The following is a 20,913-nucleotide window of genomic DNA, read 5'->3' on the forward strand; positions in this document are numbered from 1 at the left end:
TTAGGTATTATGGAGCCTGAGAAGAGCATAGAAATAACTCACATCAATGTTGTCTCGACGTACTTATTAATTAGTGATCAACATATATTGAAACAAATAAATGGGAACAAATACACATCATAGATTTAATATGGAATGAAAAAAAAACAGTAAACAGAGATTATTGGAAATATTTTATTAATCTATTCTGTACAAATATGATATAAAGACATTATGACTGTAAAGGCAATATTTAATTTCTTATAACCAAAAATGACACTGTCTGACTGACAGTCCAAATCATGAACAATAGAATTCTGCCTATCTAGTAATTGGATTTACATCATTATTGAATTCAATTGTTTTATTAAACTTCATTGTTAGTATCTTCATCAACTTTAACTGCATTCTCCTTCATCATCACTTGTGATTCTGATTCTTGTACATTATCAACCGTCTTATTGTTTTCTTTTTCCTCTTCTTTTGGTATTGCTCCTCCAGAAAGAATATCGGCTATATCAAAAAGAAACTGACATTAAACTATACTCCTAGGATTCTTGTAATTTAATTACCAAATTTCTCTACTTCTGTGAATGCTTTGGAATATGAAATCAATTTTACCAAAAAGTGGCAGCACCCTCATTGGCATATAATGCTAAATGAAATGGTTGCACTTACCAGTATTTAAGATGCATACGTCTGAATGGTATTTTGTGCATTGCATTATCTTTGTGTCAAATTCAGAAGTACCGCCAAACATTAGCACAGAATCACCAGCATTGGTCAATGTGTGCGATCCTCGTGGCTCTGGTAAACTGCCTTTGTTGCTAGGCTGCAGCCATTCCATTGTTTCTGTGAGAATAGATAAAAGCAATAATTGAGGTAATGATTCAACTAGACATTTATCTTGCACAAGGATGATTGATTGGAATTTCTACAGATTTCAACCAACCTGTATTCAATATATGACAATCATTAAAATGTTGGTTGTCTTCACCACGTCCACCGATTACCACAATCCTTTTTCCAACAGATACCATTCCATGGAATGAACGTGCCACTGGAGGTGTCCCCTGTGTATTTACTTGCAACCATTTCTTTTCAGCTGTGTATATAAAGATTCAAGAATAATTTGAGTATACTATATATATACATTAACTTTTGAAAATTATTTACCGTACATTTTTTTTAAAGTAATATGTTGCTTGATTTGGCACCGAATGAAATCATCAATATATTAAGAATAAAACATAAATTATATAAATGATACTTACTTGTATTAAGAATATAAAGATCATTTCTCCGGGATTTGCTGTCCCTTCCACCAAAAATGATGATTTTGTCTCCAACAGAGCACATGGTATGAGCAGCCCGAGGCGATGGTGCATGAAGTTTGATAGGTGTAATTAATTCCCATTTGTTTTCCTCTGTTTTCGATCCAAAAATAAATGGTATAAGTATGTTACAATGATGATTTATATATATATTACATTTCGGCTGTTACTAAAATAAGATTGAAATATGGTGTTAAGTTGAAGGCCCTCTAACTACCATACAACATACCTTATTCAGAACATTACACTTTGTCATTTGCCCTACTCTGACGTAATTGTACTTTACACTAAGTACATTTGAGAATACTTCCATCGTCCCTGATGCAGAGCTTCTTCAAAGTAATTATTAAATTATCCTGTTGATACATTACCCGCTGCTTCCATGGACTCAAATCTAACCCTAGCCATCAGCAGGCTTCATAGTCTAGGGGATGAATGCCAGGCTAGTAAATCCTAAGAATTATTTGAAAAGTATTCTCAAATGTTCTTGTATAATATTCTTATACAATGTACAATTATGTCAGATTTGGGCAAATAACTGACCAAATTCAACATGTTGAAATCAGGATTTACCAGTGTCAAATGTATAAACGTCATCAAACCAGCCAAAGTTTGCACTAGGACCTCTAGCCTCCTCATCTTCCATATCTTCCCAATCATCATCATCTTGGGAACCTTGCGACAAGGAGTCATCCATAGAATGAGGACCAAACCCACCAAAGAAATAAATAATTTTATTGATGGCAACAGAGGACAATTTGTCTCTGGAGCTTGGTGCTGGTCCACATGCATCCGTAATTCTGCTCCAGGTTTCGGTTTCTAGAATATGCAAAATGATTTATTTGTAAATACTGATTCATCTTGTTTTATCTATTTTATTTTTTTACTTTTTCTAACTCAAAACAACATATCTATAAACAATGGTACATACACTGTATTCTGCACATAAATAAATACTTGTCTCTGAATTTCTTAAAAGTGACTTACTTATGTCAAATACATTAAGATCATCAAACCATCCAACATTTTGACTTAGTCCGCCAAACAGGTACAGCTTATTTTCAACAGATACCATAGTTGAACCTGATCGAGGTTTAGGTATTTCCCCTTTAACATCAATTTTTCTCCACTTTCTGGCATCTGTGATGTGAATAATTAATAACATTTAAAAAAAAATTAATTAATTAAAATTATTTAACCTGACACGCTTTACATAAACTTATAAACAATTATTCAAAATATTTATTATTTTAAACATGGATGTAAAACTAACGTGTATGTATTCTCACATTTTTATTAAAAATAATTTAAATTTTGATATTGTTGTACAGTATAATAATTAATATTAAATGTATACCCTAGGCTAGGCCTATAGTATACTTACCAATATTGAATTCAAAAAGATCGTTTGATTCAATAGGCGTGTCTGCAGATGAACCAAGCACACCACCAAACACATATATTTGAGATTCGATTGAACAGGCTGAGTGACCGTCTCTGGACGAACAGCAAACCTTATCGTCGTGGCCTAGGCCTAGGCCTAGCAGCAGAGTCCAATCAATATTCACCGTGTTTGGAATTGCCACACTTTGAGACTGTGCTTGAATAGACCCTTCGTTTCCCATGTTTAATTTAAAAGTGAAATTTATGGTGGAATATTATAATTATGTAGGCGCCTCTCCTTTCCCTACTAGCTACTAAAATAAAGGAAATGCAAATTTCCCGCGAACTTTTAACGCGATTATAACAATAACAAATATAACCTTTGACCAGTCACGTGGTACGTGACGTCCACGGGTACACTTTTTTTATACACCAACAAAATTTAATCCCTTTTTTTATCGAGAGGAGAGAGAGGACTAAAAAACTAAATGGCGGATAATAATTATTGACCATTGTACCAAGCATCATAATGAACGCCACCAAACTGTCAAAAAAACTGAATATTTTTAAATGTAAGTACACTGGTTGCTTCTTTATTGTTATCTTTATGTATAATTTATGAAAGGTTTTTTGAAGGCGTTTTAAGCTAGCCTAATAATTGCAACAACCACAAGTGACAGTGTGGCCTGTCTGTGTGGTGAATTCCGTGTCGTGCGTGAGGTGTGTAGCCTAGAGATGAGGCTGAACCAATGCCAGATAATTGCCTGATGATGTTGAATAGGCCTAGCCTATACCTCGAACCTTATCTTCAGACGTCTGAGGCTAAGCCTGTGTGTCTCTTTGTTTATACTCAACGTAAGTATAAGGAGACGATTGCAGTTACATTGGCAAATTAATGTTTAATTCTGATTAGAACAGAAGATTTATTGGCGCTAATGCAGTTTCGTACCCACCCCTTAAAATTACTCAAAATGATTTCAATACTTCATCTAGCCTACTCACGAGTTGTCTACAGCATTCAGCAAGCATAAAATGGTAAAATATCGATAATTTCTTATTTATAACTATTTTTAATCAATTAATAATTGAGCACCCTTCAGAAATCCATCGCCAGCTGAGCTTCGCGAAAATCATCGCTAGGCCTGCCGATGAAAGTACGGAGGCCTCATAGGGCATCGATCTATAGAGGACGCTGTTATATGATCATTATTATGGCGATAATAAAATATTTTTTACATGTTCCTCGTGAAACGGATTTTAAGTTTTTTTCATAAAGAAATATTTTGTGTTTAATTATGTTGAATTCTATTTATTTTGAATGTTGTGTGTTACTGTCTTGTCAAATTATATTTTTTGTAAGGGTCCCTAATGATCAGCTTCGGCTGGATGGACCACCCTCATAAAATATTGTTGAAATAAATTAATGAATAGACATGAAATGATGTAAATTCGTGTCAGCAGAAGTAAAATAAATTCTAGTAATTGATGGAAAACATTTTTATTATAATTATTGTATTACTGTACATTACATTTCAATAAATGATATCTTTCTGTTTTTGTTGCATTTCCTATTTCCATGTATTTGAAGAGGTCTTTCATAGGTGAATAAAAAATGTTAATTAATAATAATATACTTCTCTAAAATCTTAAAACAGGGAAACCATTAGCGTTTCTAGTATAGCTAGTGATAACAAATACTAAAACAATTAATTCGTCATAGCTTGATTATTGTGTTATAACATTAACAATGTAACTCAGGAATGAAGTACTGTAATGCTTTTTATTCATTTCATTTATTTATTTGACCTACAAACCATAATGTAAAATAAACTAAAACAGAGGAAAATTGGTCAGTACTTATATCTTCAAGAGTCAGCAGTTCCATATTTATCTTCTTTTCTGTGTGAAATTCTACTAGTAAAATGAAAGAACAAATTAAAAACATAACATAATTATGATGATACCCACAATGATGAATACAGCAATTGTATAGTATTTCTTTTCTTTATTAAAAATACGAAACGCATGTCGGAAATAAGGAAAATTATAATTATTTGGTGCGTGCTTTAAACGTTAGTAACTACGCCCTCTATAGAACGCAACTGTTTACTCTATAGAGTTAATGTCCTGTGAGGCCTCCGTACTTTTATCGGCAGGCCTAGCGATGATTTTCGCGAAGCTAGGCTGGCGATGTATTTCCGAAGGGTGCTCAGTATTAATTGATTAAAAATAGTTTTAAATAAAAAATTATCGATTTTTTACAATTTTATGATTGCAGAATGTTGTAGACAACTCGTGAGTAGGGCCTAGGTTTGATGAAGATTTTGATTGAGTAATTTTAAGGGGTGGGTACGAAACTGCATTAGCGCCGATTTATTTAGGCCTAGTGCATTTGTATCGTTTGTCGAGAAGTTTGCTTTCAATCAACACTCAATGTCAACAGTTCCACAAATTATAGAAATCATTATTTAATTATATTCCTGAGAAATGGTCATCACTTCGCGAGGCAAATTTCATGTGTGCCCCACTAAAGCACAATCATGCGTATATCTTTGTTGTTTAAAATGAGTGAATAGGTGGTATAAACCAGCAGGATAATTGTATGGCCTTAAAAATTGGCAAAGTTGCATCAAATAGTCATTGTCATTCTAGCTCAAGTATAGTTATGATAATAAGTAATGTATTCCAAAATGTTTATCTTACAAGAATATTATTATTAAGCCAAATTATCGTCATCTTGAACAAAGACATTGATTGAATGTTCTGCTTTTATAGTTATTTAATAATGCTTTTTGCACATTTTTCTATGACATCTACAGCATTATAATTTTTAAGTACCGTACTGTTCTAATTATCATTTGAAATGTTTAAAGCCAATGTGTCACATTAAAAACAACATTGATTGTATCCAATACTTCCCTTCTCTCCTAATTGATTTTTGCCTAAGGGAGACTAATTAAATCCAAATCAAAACTATACTTAATCCTCATTTAAGTACCTACTTTAGTTATTTATAATTTCCCAAAAAGTGCATTTTATTACTTTTTTTTTTACTGTAAATAACTTTAAAAGACTGGTTTTGCACACATTATTTTTTTCACATACTTTCATGATTCCATTAAATTTCAAGAACTCTAATTGCAAAATAATGACGACATTTCAAACTTTGTGCGTTGTCTAATGGGCAACTTACTGCAAATTTGTGTATAAACATACTGTACCTATTTTGAATCTAGCTTATGATTTTACCCCCAATTTTGTTAACTTATGGAAGCTGATGACTTGTACTGTAGATATTAATCAATGTAACATTTTTACCCATTGGACGCTGTAACATCATGGTGAAGCTTTTTAGCCTTGCTTACCGTATTGTGACATTTACATAATTACATGCTGGCTATAAGTATGCTGAATATACTCAGGTTTGCATTCTGTGGGATTTTTTTCTGATTATTTAGCTTAAATATTTGGAAAAGCCGGACAATTCAGGATTGGGCATGACACAACTTAAAAAGCGGGACAATTCCGGGTTGGGCGGGACACAACTTAAAAAGCGGGACAATTCAGGGTTGGGCGGGACACAACTTAAAAAGCAGGACAATTCCGGGTTGGGCGGGAGACAACTTAAAAAGCGGGACAATTCCGGGTTGAGCGGGACACAACTTAAAAAGCGGGACAATTCCGGGTTGGGCGGGAGACAATTTAAAAAGCGGGACAATTCCGGATTGGGCGGGACACAACTTAAAAAGCGGGACAATTCAGGGTTGGGCGGGCCACAACTTAAAAAGCGGGACAATTCCGGGTTGGGCGGGACACAACTTAAAAAGCGGGACAATTCAGGGTTGGGCGGGAGACAACTTAAAAAGCGGGACAATTCCGGGTTGGGCGGGACACAACTTAAAAAGCGGGACAATTCAGGGTTGGGCGGGACACAACTTAAAAAGCGGGACAATTCAGGGTTGGGCGGGACACAACATAAAAATTCCGCCAAATCTATGTGTAAAGTTAAATTTAAACTATACTGAGTTGTTTAATTTAATGGATGAATTGTCACAATTTATTCTTTTATTGTCAGTATAATTGACTATTTATAAAAGATTGATGTACTGTAATGCAAAATGTATAAATGATTTATGTACCCAGGTGCTTTATCTTAAAGGGAAAAGTAACTAATGATACTCACTGAACTTCTGTACTTAAATTCTCTGTTAGTTAAATTTTATCTTATCTTTATGTCAACTTAAACAATTGGGTTGATATTATAAATAAGTGCCACAGTCATACACTAACTAAGCACCATCAGCCAAATAAGCACCACAGTCAAATAAGCAACGCATAAGGACAGGTAAATAAATACGAAGCATCCTCATTTTGTGTTGGTATGTTTCAGCGTTGACAACCATTATTAGACAGTGTGTGCCGCAGTTGGGAAAACACAAATAATAATCATTTGAATCGTCAGATTTAGTTAGGATAGGGAAATGGTATTTATTAACTAAATCTACCATACTGTATGCTCGACACGCAATCATCATAATACCTTTTTAGAGCCATGTTTAACTACGATCTACCAATGCGCCGTAATCTACCAATGCGCCGTAATCTACCAATGCGCCGTAATCTACCAATGCGCCGTAATCTACCAATGCGCCGTAATCTACCAATGCGCCGTAATCTACCAATGCGCCGTAATCTACCAATGCGCCGTAATCTACCAATGCGCCGTAATCTACCAATGCGCCGTAATCTACCAATGCGCCGTAATCTACCAATGCGCCGTAATCTACCAATGCGCCGTAATCTACCAATGCGCCGTAATCTACCAATGCGCCGTAATCTACCAATGCGCCGTAATCTACCAATGCGCCGTAATCTGCGTGAAACATTTTTACACATATTTTTTTTCTATTGTAAGTAATCTTCGAAGTTTGTAACATATTCCAATTTTGACCCTTCTTTTCCACAAAAAAACAAAAAATACTGTATATTTTGCATGAACAATGTTGTCAATAAATACATGCTATTTGTAACTGAAAATTGTTTAATTTATCCACAGATCTTTATCTTTGTAGCAGGTTTTGTCTGACGTTATAAATAAACATTAAAGAAGAAGATTTGTGATGCAATATTATCATTTCAAGTTTCTATTTTTAAAAAAAAACAAGCTATATATTAAGGATCATACTATACATTGGAAATAAAATAGAAAGTGCCTGAAGAAAGGTTAGGTGATTACAGTGCTGTGAAGATGCTGAGAAGTGGTATGTTCCTGTTCATTGTTATTCAAAACCTTTAATATTTATAAAAATTATTTATTAAACATACACTTTTGCTACTACAGCCCTGGAATTTCACCTTGGCAATTGCCGACTACTGTATAATAGTATCGGTTTAAACGGACATTTGAAGCAGATAAAATGACATACAGTACACTGTAACTTGGCTTGGAATAAAGTTCTCCTTCATTAGATCTACAATGTAGACCCTTGTGTGTACCACCACATAGAATTTACCACCACATGTTGTGTAATGACCAGCAAGTCATCATCTTCTATTTATTTAGTGCAGCCTACAGTATTGTGTACAGTTTACCAATAGTATTTTATCTCTTACATCATAATAAAGCCAGACAAAGAATTTGAATAGAGGAAATAGAATTGAATAGGATGATACATTTGAATAATTGTCTTTAAACACAATGGTCTGACTGGTTCTAAGGGAATTCCTATTGAACTCTTTCAGGACTTCATTTCACCATGATTTTATAAAAGTGCCTTTTATTTTAGTTTTATACAGTTTTAGTATGTTTTTTTTTTGTGGTTCAATTCAAATAAAATTTTAAATCATGAAGGTTGCCACAAGTGATTAAGATAGACCTTTTTAAGTGTAGTTGCCTTGGAACCTTGGGCAACTGATTCTGCAGTATGGAGAAATATCATTAATAATACCGCTGATGTACAGTAGTATTAGAGCAGGTAACTGTAAATAGTACAATTACTTTGTTAAACTGTCTTTCTTGCATGTAAAACACACACAGACAGTGAACATGGAGTGCACCAACTTTCATAATTAATAATCAATGTTTTCTAATTATAGTACCAAGATACAGTACTTGATGATTATTACCTTGAAATTCAATATGGTATAATTAATGATTAAAAAATGACTTTACAGACAATGGTAAACATAAGACACTTATTGATATTCAAGTTCATATGTGTGCTGGTATCACTAAATTAAATAGTTTAACTTAATATTACAGCACAGTAAATTCAACATACCCTTAACTTAATTAAATTTAAAATTAAACCATTTTACTAGTGGTACCAATTTGTTTTTATTTTTCTTTACTTTTTAAGTACCACCACATTGGTATTTATATTTCTGAGTGTTGTCTATTAGTATTATAAATACAGTATTCACAATTTAGTTGCTAGTGTGTTGTCAATATTATATGTAGTTTTATGCACAGTTAGCAGGTTCAAGGACATTTTTACTTCTTAGTATAGTAACAAAGGTTAAAGTTCACAATGCTTATGGCACCACCTTTGATAAATACTGTACTATAGTTGTTGAATAATTATAACAATAAATGTATGTGCACAATACTAGTAACATTTATGGATACCTGATTTACAGTACAAACTTAAACATTGCGAATAAAAAGAACATTAAAATTAAAAACAAGAAATATTTTTTACACAAAATATCGCTCAATTTTTTTAACATAACAATTTAAATTATTGTTCTTTTTTGGCTTGGCAGTTGATACAGTAGATCGCTGTTTAATTCCGAAAACAAAGGCCTAAGAAATGCTTTTGTTTAAATACTGCGCATAAACAGTGCCAAAAGTGTTAATTGTAAAATAACATATTTGTTTTGGGAAAATGTTATCTTACCAGTTATCTTAAATTATAATCTCTGGGCTAGGACTGCTTGATTCGGGGGGGAAATATTTAAAATCGGGAATTTCGGAAAAACTTGGGACCTCTGTTACACTCATAAATTGACAATCGCCACCGGTTGTTGCTATTTATTCGCCATACAGTAGTATGGTTACTGATTTGGCGAAGAGGATAACATTTTTCCGCCATATCCATTTCCTGATCGCCATTGGTAACTTGGTGAATGGTTAGCATGAGCTTAACTTACGCCGACGTATGTGTGAACATACACTTAAGTTTCAGCATACCATTATCCATGTGACATTGATTACATCTGGGTAGTAATTTAAGTGGTTAACATCAGTAGTATTTATTTAAGCAGTTAACTGTCAATGTCTAACCAGGCAGGAATTCTTCATTAAAGTATCCAACTTAATGCACTCTTAACCTTCCCAAATACTGCATAGTATTTTTGTTTGAAACCCCCAGTGGTGGCGCCAGCATTTGCCAGATGAAGTTAGCATCCATTAGCTGGGGCCGTCAAGGGGGATGAAGCTAACTGCATAACATGGACCTTGGGTCAGGGGTGCAAAGTGATAATTTTCCTGGTTACTATAACTATGACCCAGTATAATACCCTGTCTGCCCAAACAAAAAACTATCTAACGGGACGTCTGGCCCACTAGGGTTTGGGCTGAGGTAACATGTTATGTTCCCTCCGACCGTGCCATGCGGTCTTCGCCAAACAGAAGATAAGGGATGTTAAACTGTGGCCATTATTATTTATATAAAACTATAGTTCATCTTCTGTATTTCCATTAAATTAATTGAATCACTTTTATTTGTTTTTTCAGGTGATGGATTACGGATGGCATTTTCACCGAACGAAGCACCAATCTACGTAAGTGAAATTACATTTTTAGTTATTACAATAACAAGTCAAAAATGTTGATCATCAACATCATCTCGAACCATACAGCAAGTGAGCCCTTGCCGATGTAATGGCTAACTGTACATAATTATAGTTCCACTGTCTTAAACCGCTCACTCACTCACTCACTCACTCTCTAGATCGATTGAATACTGTAGAGGCCTACAGCATGTATACTAGCGTATTGATTTAATAACTGATATTTTAAGGGAATTTACATTTTTGAATATCATTGTTGAATTGTCAGCGTTTTTGATTTGCTTTCCTGGGTAATTATGCGAGTAGAGTAAATTTATGAATTTAAAATGTTCAAATACAAACCAGTAAATCAATTGTCACTAAATGAAATGCTACCTGTGAAGTTTACAGTATGTAGTGAATCAACAGCCTGTTACTCTGTTTTGTTTTCTATACCATTGTCAATGCATTTTGTTTAGATAGCAAAAACTATTGATTATCAAGTTGATTTGTCTTTTTAATATAATTTACTGATTTGCATAATTTACTTTGACCACATTTAAATTATCTTCATAATTCGTAACAACAGGGAGCACTATTAATTAATTTTGTGATAGAAAAAAATGTTCAACTCAAAATATATTTACAGTAGAGTACATTGTATTATCATATTTAACCATGGAACATACATTTAAGACAAGGAATGACCTGGTTTAATGTTTTTAAAGCAATGCATTATTTTTTACAAAACATCAAAAATTGTGGGAAAAGTGTCTTTAATATTTAATAAGTAACATTCAGAAGTCGGAAATAAGCTCTATGTAAGCCCGAAGTATTGCCAGTAAAGATTCAATTTGTAAGTTACTTCAATCTTACTAACACTGACAACTTTCTCAATAAGAAGTCTCAAGAATAAATGTGCTACTTCCATGTATACAGGTCTGAAGTAATGTACACAAGAAATGTAATGTTACGCACCTTTTATGCATCGTGTGGACGCTTATCTGAAGTAACGCCTGCATATAATTTCATGTTCGGCGTAACTTTACCTCGGACATACTGTACAGTACGTCCGTCTGAACATAACTATTGATAGCATATTGGCCAGAAGTTAATTACCAATTGTTGTTTGTCTCTATCTCTGACGTATTTTGATATCTTCTATTCTAAATGTTTATATAAGGTTACAGTAAGCTGTTGTTTACTTCATTTACATTGTAACATAGCAACACAGGCTGTTTATTCTACCAAAACAGTCAGGAAACGAGTAAAGTTGAACCAGTTCCTGTTACAGTTCCTACAGATTATAAAATAGCCAGTGGAGCATACACTTGAAGTTGCCTCTTATCAAACATTGATTCAAGTGTAATTATTTTGCTGGTTCCCTGTGTCATGTGCAGTACTGTACTCAGAGTAAAAGCTCGGAGAATATCTTGCAATTAAAACTGATGGAAATAAATAATTTGCGATTTATAGTAATATTGTACTACCGAGAATATTGAATGGCAATTACTGACTTTGCTAGTTCTGGGGAAGATTGAACTGTCTGTTTACACTTTGTGGAGATTAGTCATATTATTTAATATTTTAATGAAGATTTTATAACTTCTGTATTTGTTTACTGTACACATGGTCATTTTGGAAATTATAATCTACTGTATTAGAATAGATACTAAAGAAGATACTGTAAATGATTGCATTATAATGCAAGTTATAGATGATGGGAAGTATTGTAATGTTTACCAGTGGTCAACATGGACATGATTAATTGTAGGATCAATTACACTTCATAATTGACTTACTAGTAACTTTGCCAGTTTTTATTACCCAGCTGTGTCAACATTTCCTTGTGTCCATTTGGGGTTTATGGAATACTCTTTAGTATAGTGTACTTGCTTGAAGACAAAAATCATAAGTTTAATTATTGATGATTGAAATTAAATTATGGTTTAATCCGATTGGATAAAATGTTTGGTTAATTTTCTAGCTAAATCAAAATGATTGTGTTAGTATGCAGGCTATACGATGAGATGTCATTTCCTTTAATTGCGTTTCTAATGAACTGAAATTTTTAATTATCTTGGCAAATTATTTGATTTTATTTTAATGAAATTTGGGCAGAGCTTAAATCAATTTAGTTCTTTTATTATTGTTCATTCAAGGTGTTGAAATTAAAGATCAAGTTTTTATATCAAAAGATGCCAACAATATTTGCAAGGGTATTTAACTGATCACTGATTGTATAAGGAAATAAATACAGTATCAATTATCTTATCATTGGTTTATTTTGAGATTACACGTCAGTTCCTATATGATCATAATGATAGCAATATAAACATTACAGAACTTTATACTGTCTTTTGAAGAGTTCTGTATCAAAATCCACCATTCAAAAGATTCAAAGAGTTTTGTTATGACTGTGTTGAAAAACTGCTGATCTGTACAACATTGATATTTGTTTTGTGCTGTGACCAGATGCATCATGAATTTGTGGAAATAATCATACTAGTTGAAATAATACATTTGAACTGTTTTCTTGGTAAGAAGTAAAACTTGTACACTTGAAGTTGAAAAAGAAAAGGTAGCATTTTTAATGCAACCCTGAACTTCGAATCACTTCAGACATTTGCAGCTTTTATCTGTGCTTCTAAATATGGATTGCAAGAAGTAGAGATATACAGTAAAAGCTCATTAGACCGGATGTTCTCATGAATTTGAATGTTAATCAGTTAACAATGCCTCATTATTTTCAGGTAAATCTTTGTACCTTTGTCTGTAAAGTCTGAACTTAGTGTCATCTTTTGTTGCGATGTTATCCAAGCGTAACTGACTTGTTAGCTCTTGGTTGAAACCAGAGCCCATCATTACAGTCTACAGTACATACTATGAACATTTACTTGAAGGATCTAAATGTTTTAACAATTGTGAAATTATAAAGAATTGTTTTACTTGGGGTATTCTAAATCAGAGGATGGTCAACTTGTGAGATAATAACATGGAGCAGAAGTTTTTCAATTTGCTTTCTGTGCCGACATTTCAGACATTTTGTAACTTTCTTGCAAGGTTTCGTTGGTGTGTTTATTCATTGGTAAGTTACTTTACACTACAGTCAGAAGGTACTGTATTCTATACTTTGTACAATAGTAGCAATTTAAAGGTGCCATGCTTTAGAGTTTTAAGTAATTCTCTTCAATATGATCAAATGGTTTTGACGATAAATTACATTATTTTTAACTAAATTAAAGATAGTACTGTACTGTAACTCCAATACAGTCAGTATACATTGGAAAATTAAACTTTTGATCCATTTTAATTGAAATGTTAAATCTTTAGTTTTATATTGAAATGATATGCAACTTTGAACTGAAAAATAATAGTTAGCATTTAGACAGTACAGTAAGGTCCTGTCCTGAAAAAATTAATCCTGGTTATTTTTGGAAAACCAACATTTATTCTGTTTTTAAAAGAATTGTCAGATACAAGAACTGGTTGTTACGCCGGTATTCAACACAAAAACACTTGATACTTTAGTACTACTGTATGTACAGTAACAAATTATATTAAACTGTGTTTTGTAAAAGTACAACTTTTTATTTGGTTAATTAGATGAGAATTGCAACTGGAGTATCGGACTCCGGTACGTAATTTAAAGACCCCTTCCCTGCAATTTTGGACGTTTTTTGGAAAATAATACATATATATCACTTTAAAAACATTAAACCATGTCATTTCTTGTCTTAAATGTACGTTTTATGGTAAATTATGATAAAAAGTGAGAAACAATGCACTACCTAAGTAGCTCGCGGCGATCGACCTCTCGTGGACGGTCTTAGGCCTAGCCTAGCTAGGCTTAGTTTTGTAGGCCTAGCTGGTAAACATCGGTAACGTACGAACATCGTACGCGAGCTACTGTATATACCTAGCCTGACGTTGTATAGTTGCTGCATTAATTGTCTTTCTATTTTTGCCAGACTCCGTTGATACAAATTGGGGAAAACCCGGTATTTTCGCTGAAAAGTTAGGAGTCTTTCATTTGTTTTGGCCTCACGATCGATCGAAAAGTGGGCGAATTACAGGTGAAAAACAAAAATATCAATCCGCGCGCAATGCATTTTGGGATTTATAGCGGGCCGCTATAATTATTAGAATCGACTTATTTTTCACATTTTTAACCATTTAAAGACGAAAAAAGTTATCGCAATAGGACCATATAGTATTATTTTTACATTAAATATAGTTTGTGATCTTAAATTAGATCTAAAAAACGTAGGGAATGGGGCTTTAACTAAAAACATAGTATTGTGGAATTGACTTTTATGTTTAGTTTTATGATATTTGAAAAAGCAATCGTTCAAAGCAGAGTGCTACAGTAGTAGTCATAAAGCACAGAGTGCTACAGTAGTAGTCATAAAAAATCAAGAGTTCTAACCAAACATATCGACGCCCACAACATTTTGTACTTTAGGCCATTTGTTTGTTTTATTACTCCACTTTAATTTGTAATAAAACACTTTGTAACAAAAAATATAAATATGTTAATATTATTGAAGGACAGTATGCCAAGCTTAAAAATTGTAACTAACAATAGTTTAAACTTAATGACATTTATTTTATACTCAGTATTGTGCTTTATTAGCATTTAACCATACTACTAATACAAATTATTATTAAATTATTATTATTATTATTATTCTGTGAAATCACAGAAAACATCAATTTGGCCACAATGGTGGATTGTTGTAAAAAGTACTGTTTTTGGAATATTGTAAATAATGTCCATGATGGTTGGAGGTCACGCACTCTACAAAGACCTCTTTGCTGGCACCTTCTCATTAAAAATAAGATGACCTTTTATTATATTTGATTATCCTGTATAAAAATCCTTCCAAATTTAATTTTGCATCTTTTCATGTGGCACATGTCCAGTTCATAATACAGTATGACGTAATTAACTAGTGATTTTTGCATCTTTTCATATTTGATGTGGCACATGTCCAGTTCATAATACAGTATGACGTAATTAACTAGTGATTTTTGCATCTTTTCATATTTGATGTGGCACATGTCCAGTTCATAATACAGTATGACGTAATTAACTAGTGATTTTTGCATCTTTTCATATTTGATGTGGCACATGTCTAGTTCATAATACAGTATGACGTAATTAACTAGTGATTTTTGCATCTTTTCATATTTGATGTGGCACATGTCTAGTTTATAATACAGTATGACGTAATTAACTAGTGATTTTTCACACAATTTCTACTAATTTCTACTAATTTCTTCATTCACAGTTGTAAACTGTGGATATAACAATAAGCTATTTTCATAGTAAATTAGACTACTGTATACTTATTATAAATGTCATATACTATTTATGTATTTTGAATAGAAAATTAAATAAGTATATTTAGGCAGGTGGTTTGTCATTGTTTTTTAATGGTGCCTTAAGCAATGACAGTGGCACATTATCAATATGTCAATTGATTGAGCTTGGATGAGTAAGTCTTATGCTTTAGACTACAACGTGACTCCGTTCTACCGGTCTTTCATTCTTTAAATACATAGTAATAAAGCAGCTGAAGATTTATCAGATTTGTTTTTCTCTATTCAATAGTCAGTTTCACTTCACATCACAAAATTCCCATACAACAGTATACAGTTAAGCCTATACTGTACAACCAAGACTTTGCTCTGTCTACACTATCAAACTATTGTGAAAAAAAAAATGTGTGATGTGCCCAAATATGGTAGTGATATGTCCAAATATAGTAGTGATATGATATCATCATATCCATATGGACACATCACATTTTTTTGTCACATAAATTGATAGTGTACAGTAGTAAAACAGTTTTTATTGAATGGACAGTACTGTATATATTCATTGCAGTTTGTGTCAGTGTTTGCATAAATACAATACTGTGTGTAAAATACTATATTCATTCTGTATTCTGTATAGCATAGTATTATTTTGAAGGTTTTTAACACGTTACCTGGATGGACCAATCACTAAATTCAAAGGACATTATGATAATGTTTACAATTTGAACTTCCTCTTGCTGTTTAAATTGCAATAATGTAATGTAATACAAAACTATACTTGTGAATAATTAACAGTGTTTGTTGTACAGTACTGTAATTTTCTAGTATTATAATAACGCTTTGTCCATGTGAATATTCGTCAAACATTTTAACAATTCAGTACATTAATTAAAGTCTATTTCGTGCCTCTACAGTACAGGTACAGTAGTTTACCTGGATAAACCAACAATACTGTTGCCTTATTCTTTTCTTTATTTAACATACTGTACCTCTTCCTAATAAATGGTGTACAGTCCACAAACCACACCCTTAAGTAGGGGCATACAACCATCACAATATAATAATATGTATTAAATGAATGTTGTTGTAAAATGTACAAGAATGCTGCTAGGGTATTATGTGTCTATGCAAATAATATAGTAATTATCATCTTTTTGCAGGGAGGTGGAACACTGGTGATTGCATTCTCAGAAGACAGCATCCTTCCAGATGCTAGTACGGATATGTATGTTGTATTTTCAGGATCTTCGTTACGTCATATTACCTTAACTCAGCAGATAAATAGAAACACTTTACATTCAATCATTCCAGGTAAGAAATGGCAGTGTTACACACCTGTGGTTTACTGTTTATAGCTTGATCATGTCAATGGCCTACTACTGTACTATGTAATAGTTAAGAGGAAACACTGTAATACTCTAAATAGCCGCTTCATAATTGTTGTTACTACAATGCAATATTTGTTGACTGATTTCTTAAAGTTAAAATACTGTAATATAGCAGTCTATCATCATAATTTTATTGATTATCAATAAACTTTAATAAACATGAAATATCATGCATCTGCGGAAAAAGAGATAAAATGTATGTCCGGGTAGTTCATAACATTGTTTGTTTAGCCTATTAATTATCTTTGCGGTGATGTTATGTTATTTTATGAATAACTGGTAATTACTACACTGGATAATGACATATTGCCAATACCATCACTGGCTATTTTTGGGTTTAATTTAATAGTTTAAAATATCAAATAACGCAATTATTCTTGAGTGAGATGCTTGTAGAGCTGGGAAGTACTGTGTTAAGTCAAATTTAGGTACACTGTAATTTGAGGCTCTTCTATCGCCATCCTTTTGTACTGTACAATCTGCTGAACATTCAGCTCAATATTTAGAAGTTGACCTAGCTCATAAAGGTTCACCTACAGCATATGCTGCTAATTCATCATGGGATATTTGTATTAATATTCACCACCACCACTAACACATTACACAAAAGAAAACTATTAAAAATACTATAGTATTCATTTACACAAATTTATTAAATTACTGTAGTGCACATAAATAGTTCCCTATATTTGCACTTGATCATAAAAAAAAGTATTTAATATACACAAAAAAACAAGAGTTGTTTCTTACTCACAGTCACACACCCCAAGGCCGAGACGTCGCTCTAAACTGTACACTATTTGTAAGGTACAGCTACTGTATATTGTATTATTGTATGAGAATACCTAATATTGATATTTTGATTTTGTAGGACATAATGCATTTGAGACTGTAAGTCTTACAGTGCAAACTAGTAGTACAGATAGCTGTGGCGGCAAAGTACTTGCATCTGGTGAATTTACTTACTGTGAAGATAATATACATCATATAGCACGATTCCTAGCTAACAGCTCACATGACCCCAATGCTTTGAACCATGTTGATCTTAGCGGAGAGGACCAAGCCACGTTTGACCAAAACATTCGACTCGCTTTTGAGAACCTAGATTTACCGCATTCCTGGCGCATGCTGGAATACTCAGAACATATCAATCAAGGTTTGGTTGTTTGGTTTTATATACTTTTCGTTTAAAAAAAATGTAAACATACAAAGCAGATAGCACAACACTGTAATACAGTAATAATACCCATTTTTATTGCACCAGTTTTATAAAGGGACATAATAATATAATAACGCAACCACTGTATCAACAAAACTAAAATGTTTAAATTTATGAATTTTTGTTGATTTCCAATTTCCAGCTCCAAGAGAAACACTACTTCATTTTGCGACCAGAAACAGGTTAACAGAGTTTGCATTGTACCTTCTCAACAAACCATCAAAGGAGCTTGAAATAGCTCTTAATCTACCCAATCAGCACAATGAACTACCTATACAATTAGCAAGAGAAAGAGGACTTGAAAACTTAGTACAAGAAATGCAAAAGTAAGTATTACATTTTATAGGTTTACTGTGATTGAACACAGAATGGATCTTTTTCTTGCATTTTCTTTGCCTAAAACCTATTGAAGTACACTTGTAGCAAAAAATTATTGTATGATTGCATGATACAAATCATGACAGATTGATTTTGAAACAGTTTGGCACATCCTATTTTTTTTAATTCAATAATATTCTTAGCTGTAATGGATGAAATTGTAAAAGGCAAATTGTCACACATTAAATGATGAATGCATCTCCTATTACAACCTGGAATTTGACAACCTACTGTATGATGGTACACAGACCTCTTCATTCTTCTTCAGTGCTGTGTGGGTTGAATCCTGAAGAGACGTCGGACGACGACGTAGTGTTTAGGTCGTGAGAAGAACTTTAAACATGTTTAATTTTCTCACGCCGAGCCTCCTCATACAACATTTTATGAGTTGGACAAAATACAAGAATTGACTAGCCTCATGTTTACATTTCTTGAGTCGCTCTAGATTGTCTCTCAGTAGGTTAGACATGTGAACATGACACTAAGATCATTTGATTATTGAAATGAATTTTTCATGTAGTTAATTGTTAGTATTGGACTTTGATATAAATTCTCTAGTTTATCTTTGGACTGTAATTCTCTTGTTTATGTTTTGACTGTAAATTCTCTAGTTTATCTTTGGACTGTAATTTTCTAGTTTAGCTTTGGACTACAATTCTCTAGTTTGTCTTTGGACTGTAATATGTTATTTTTAACTAGTAAGTGCAGTGCGCAATGCCACTGATCATCTGTACAATGGTGTTTAAATTATAATAATACAGTAATAGCAAAATACCTTTAAAACTTAGACCATGACATTTACACCATAATAGTACTTGCTGAAGTATAGATACAATAAATACATTTTACTCTTCAATTATCCAACCACTTCTCACAGGATTGAACTGCTGCTAATTGTTGTGTTCTTTAAGTTATTATGTCACATTCATATTTTACCAGCCAGGAGTGTGTGATACTTCTCCATCATACATGATGTACACATTTGAGTCCTACAGATTTTTTGAATAACTTTTGCATGCTCACCTTAGCAGGAGGTACAATGCTAATATACTTTATACATATTATATATTACATATGATTATCATTTAAAATCATCTGTGAACTATTATTAGAAATATTTTTATATAGATCATATTATAAATCATGAACAAATTGTAAAATATAAAAAAATTATATTTATGTGGTTAGTATAGATATCACATAAATATTTTTGTCAATTTTACAATTTGTCTATGACTTATAATATGATCTATTAAAAAAAGTATGGTTACATATTTTGTTATTGTTATATTGTGGACCGACATGACATTAGAATGTACAGTACTATAGTACTTTATACACAGAAAGATTCTAATATAATTCTTCTTTTCTTAAACTGTTGAAGTAAAGTATTATTTATGTGGCAAAATAACAAGAATGAGGCCTAAATAGGTTATATGCAAAGTTCAACCTCACCTGAGGATACACTGCTAAAGTTCAATCACCATGCATCTCATAATGATGTATCTTTAATGTTCAATACTGTAGAGTAAAAGATGTAGTTTGTGACCCTAAAATAGATCGAAAAAATGTAAGCTTTCTTTTCTATAAGATCAAATAATTGATTACGGAACTAGGATTGTTAGCATAAATAAATTAATATTTCCTTCTTACTGTATATCTTATAATTCTGGGATACTAAATTCTGGTACTCAATAATATTCATTCATGTATATTGCCTGACATTATTAACTTTAGGCCTCTGGTTCCTAGTTTTTGAAAAACATTACATTGTTGTTAATCACATAACAAAAAAATGCATACCTTAGTGCTAATTAGAAAAGGGGTTTAGAATGCTACCTATATTTGTCCCACCATAGAGATAACTATTTTGCAGCTGCTTTTGTAGTGCTTTTTTCAACTAGGTGTTTACAATTATTACAACTGGTACAGTATACTAAAATAATAGTGCTTATTCAGCTACTCTGTTTCTATGTTTATTTTCACTGGCATGTGAAGTTGGTTGGACACAGCTGATTATCGTAGGAATGTGATGGTCCATCCTAAGTCTTGGAGGATGATTAGGATGTTGTAAAGAATTATTTTTTAATGGCATACTGTAGCTACAGTACTTTAAATAGACTCAAAATATGTA

At 32.6% G+C, this 20,913-nt stretch overlaps 2 protein-coding genes across 5 annotated transcripts in view; one reads left to right on the plus strand and one right to left on the minus strand.

Moving 5' to 3' along the window:
- Window positions 1–200: 200 nt before the first annotated feature.
- LOC140063209 (kelch domain-containing protein 2-like) lies at window positions 201–3,043 on the minus strand. Its single transcript, XM_072109699.1, has 7 exons — window positions 2,698–3,043; window positions 2,301–2,453; window positions 1,887–2,132; window positions 1,254–1,406; window positions 932–1,084; window positions 658–831; window positions 201–492 (listed from the first exon to the last, which is right to left on the minus strand). The coding sequence occupies exons 1-7, from the start codon at window positions 2,936–2,938 to the stop codon at window positions 347–349; spliced, it is 1,266 nt and encodes a 421-aa protein (XP_071965800.1). The 5' UTR covers window positions 2,939–3,043; the 3' UTR covers window positions 201–346.
- A 129-nt stretch (window positions 3,044–3,172) lies between these two features.
- LOC140063146 (rho guanine nucleotide exchange factor 28-like) overlaps window positions 3,173–20,913 on the plus strand; it is a 76,280-nt gene continuing 58,539 nt past the window's right edge. For 3 of the 4 annotated variants that reach the window (XM_072109595.1, XM_072109598.1, XM_072109599.1), the window contains exons 1-4: window positions 13,083–13,557; window positions 16,955–17,105; window positions 18,054–18,338; window positions 18,544–18,727. In XM_072109595.1, coding sequence (XP_071965696.1) covers window positions 13,465–13,557; window positions 16,955–17,105; window positions 18,054–18,338; window positions 18,544–18,727 — 713 coding nt within the window. In that variant the 5' untranslated portion in view covers window positions 13,083–13,464. Of the gene's footprint in view, window positions 3,269–7,752; window positions 7,958–10,434; window positions 10,482–13,082; window positions 13,558–16,954; window positions 17,106–18,053; window positions 18,339–18,543; window positions 18,728–20,913 lie in introns of those variants that run through there. The other variant, XM_072109596.1, reaches the window with a different exon arrangement.

This window comes from Antedon mediterranea, chromosome 11 (genome assembly GCF_964355755.1).
Source record: "Antedon mediterranea chromosome 11, ecAntMedi1.1, whole genome shotgun sequence".
NCBI classification, from domain to species: domain Eukaryota; kingdom Metazoa; phylum Echinodermata; class Crinoidea; order Comatulida; family Antedonidae; genus Antedon; species Antedon mediterranea.

Excerpts from the sequence above, each read along its gene's own strand:
- LOC140063209 (XM_072109699.1), bottom strand. The coding sequence starts at position 2,938 with ATGGGAAACGAAGGGTCTATTCAAGCACAGTCTCAAAGTGTGGCAATT. Across the intron at positions 2,454-2,697 it reads TCTTTTTGAATTCAATATTG|ATGCCAGAAAGTGGAGAAAA; the intron begins GTAAGTATACTA and ends TTCACATCACAG. Across the intron at positions 832-931 it reads TTGTCATATATTGAATACAG|AAACAATGGAATGGCTGCAG; the intron begins GTTGGTTGAAAT and ends CTATTCTCACAG.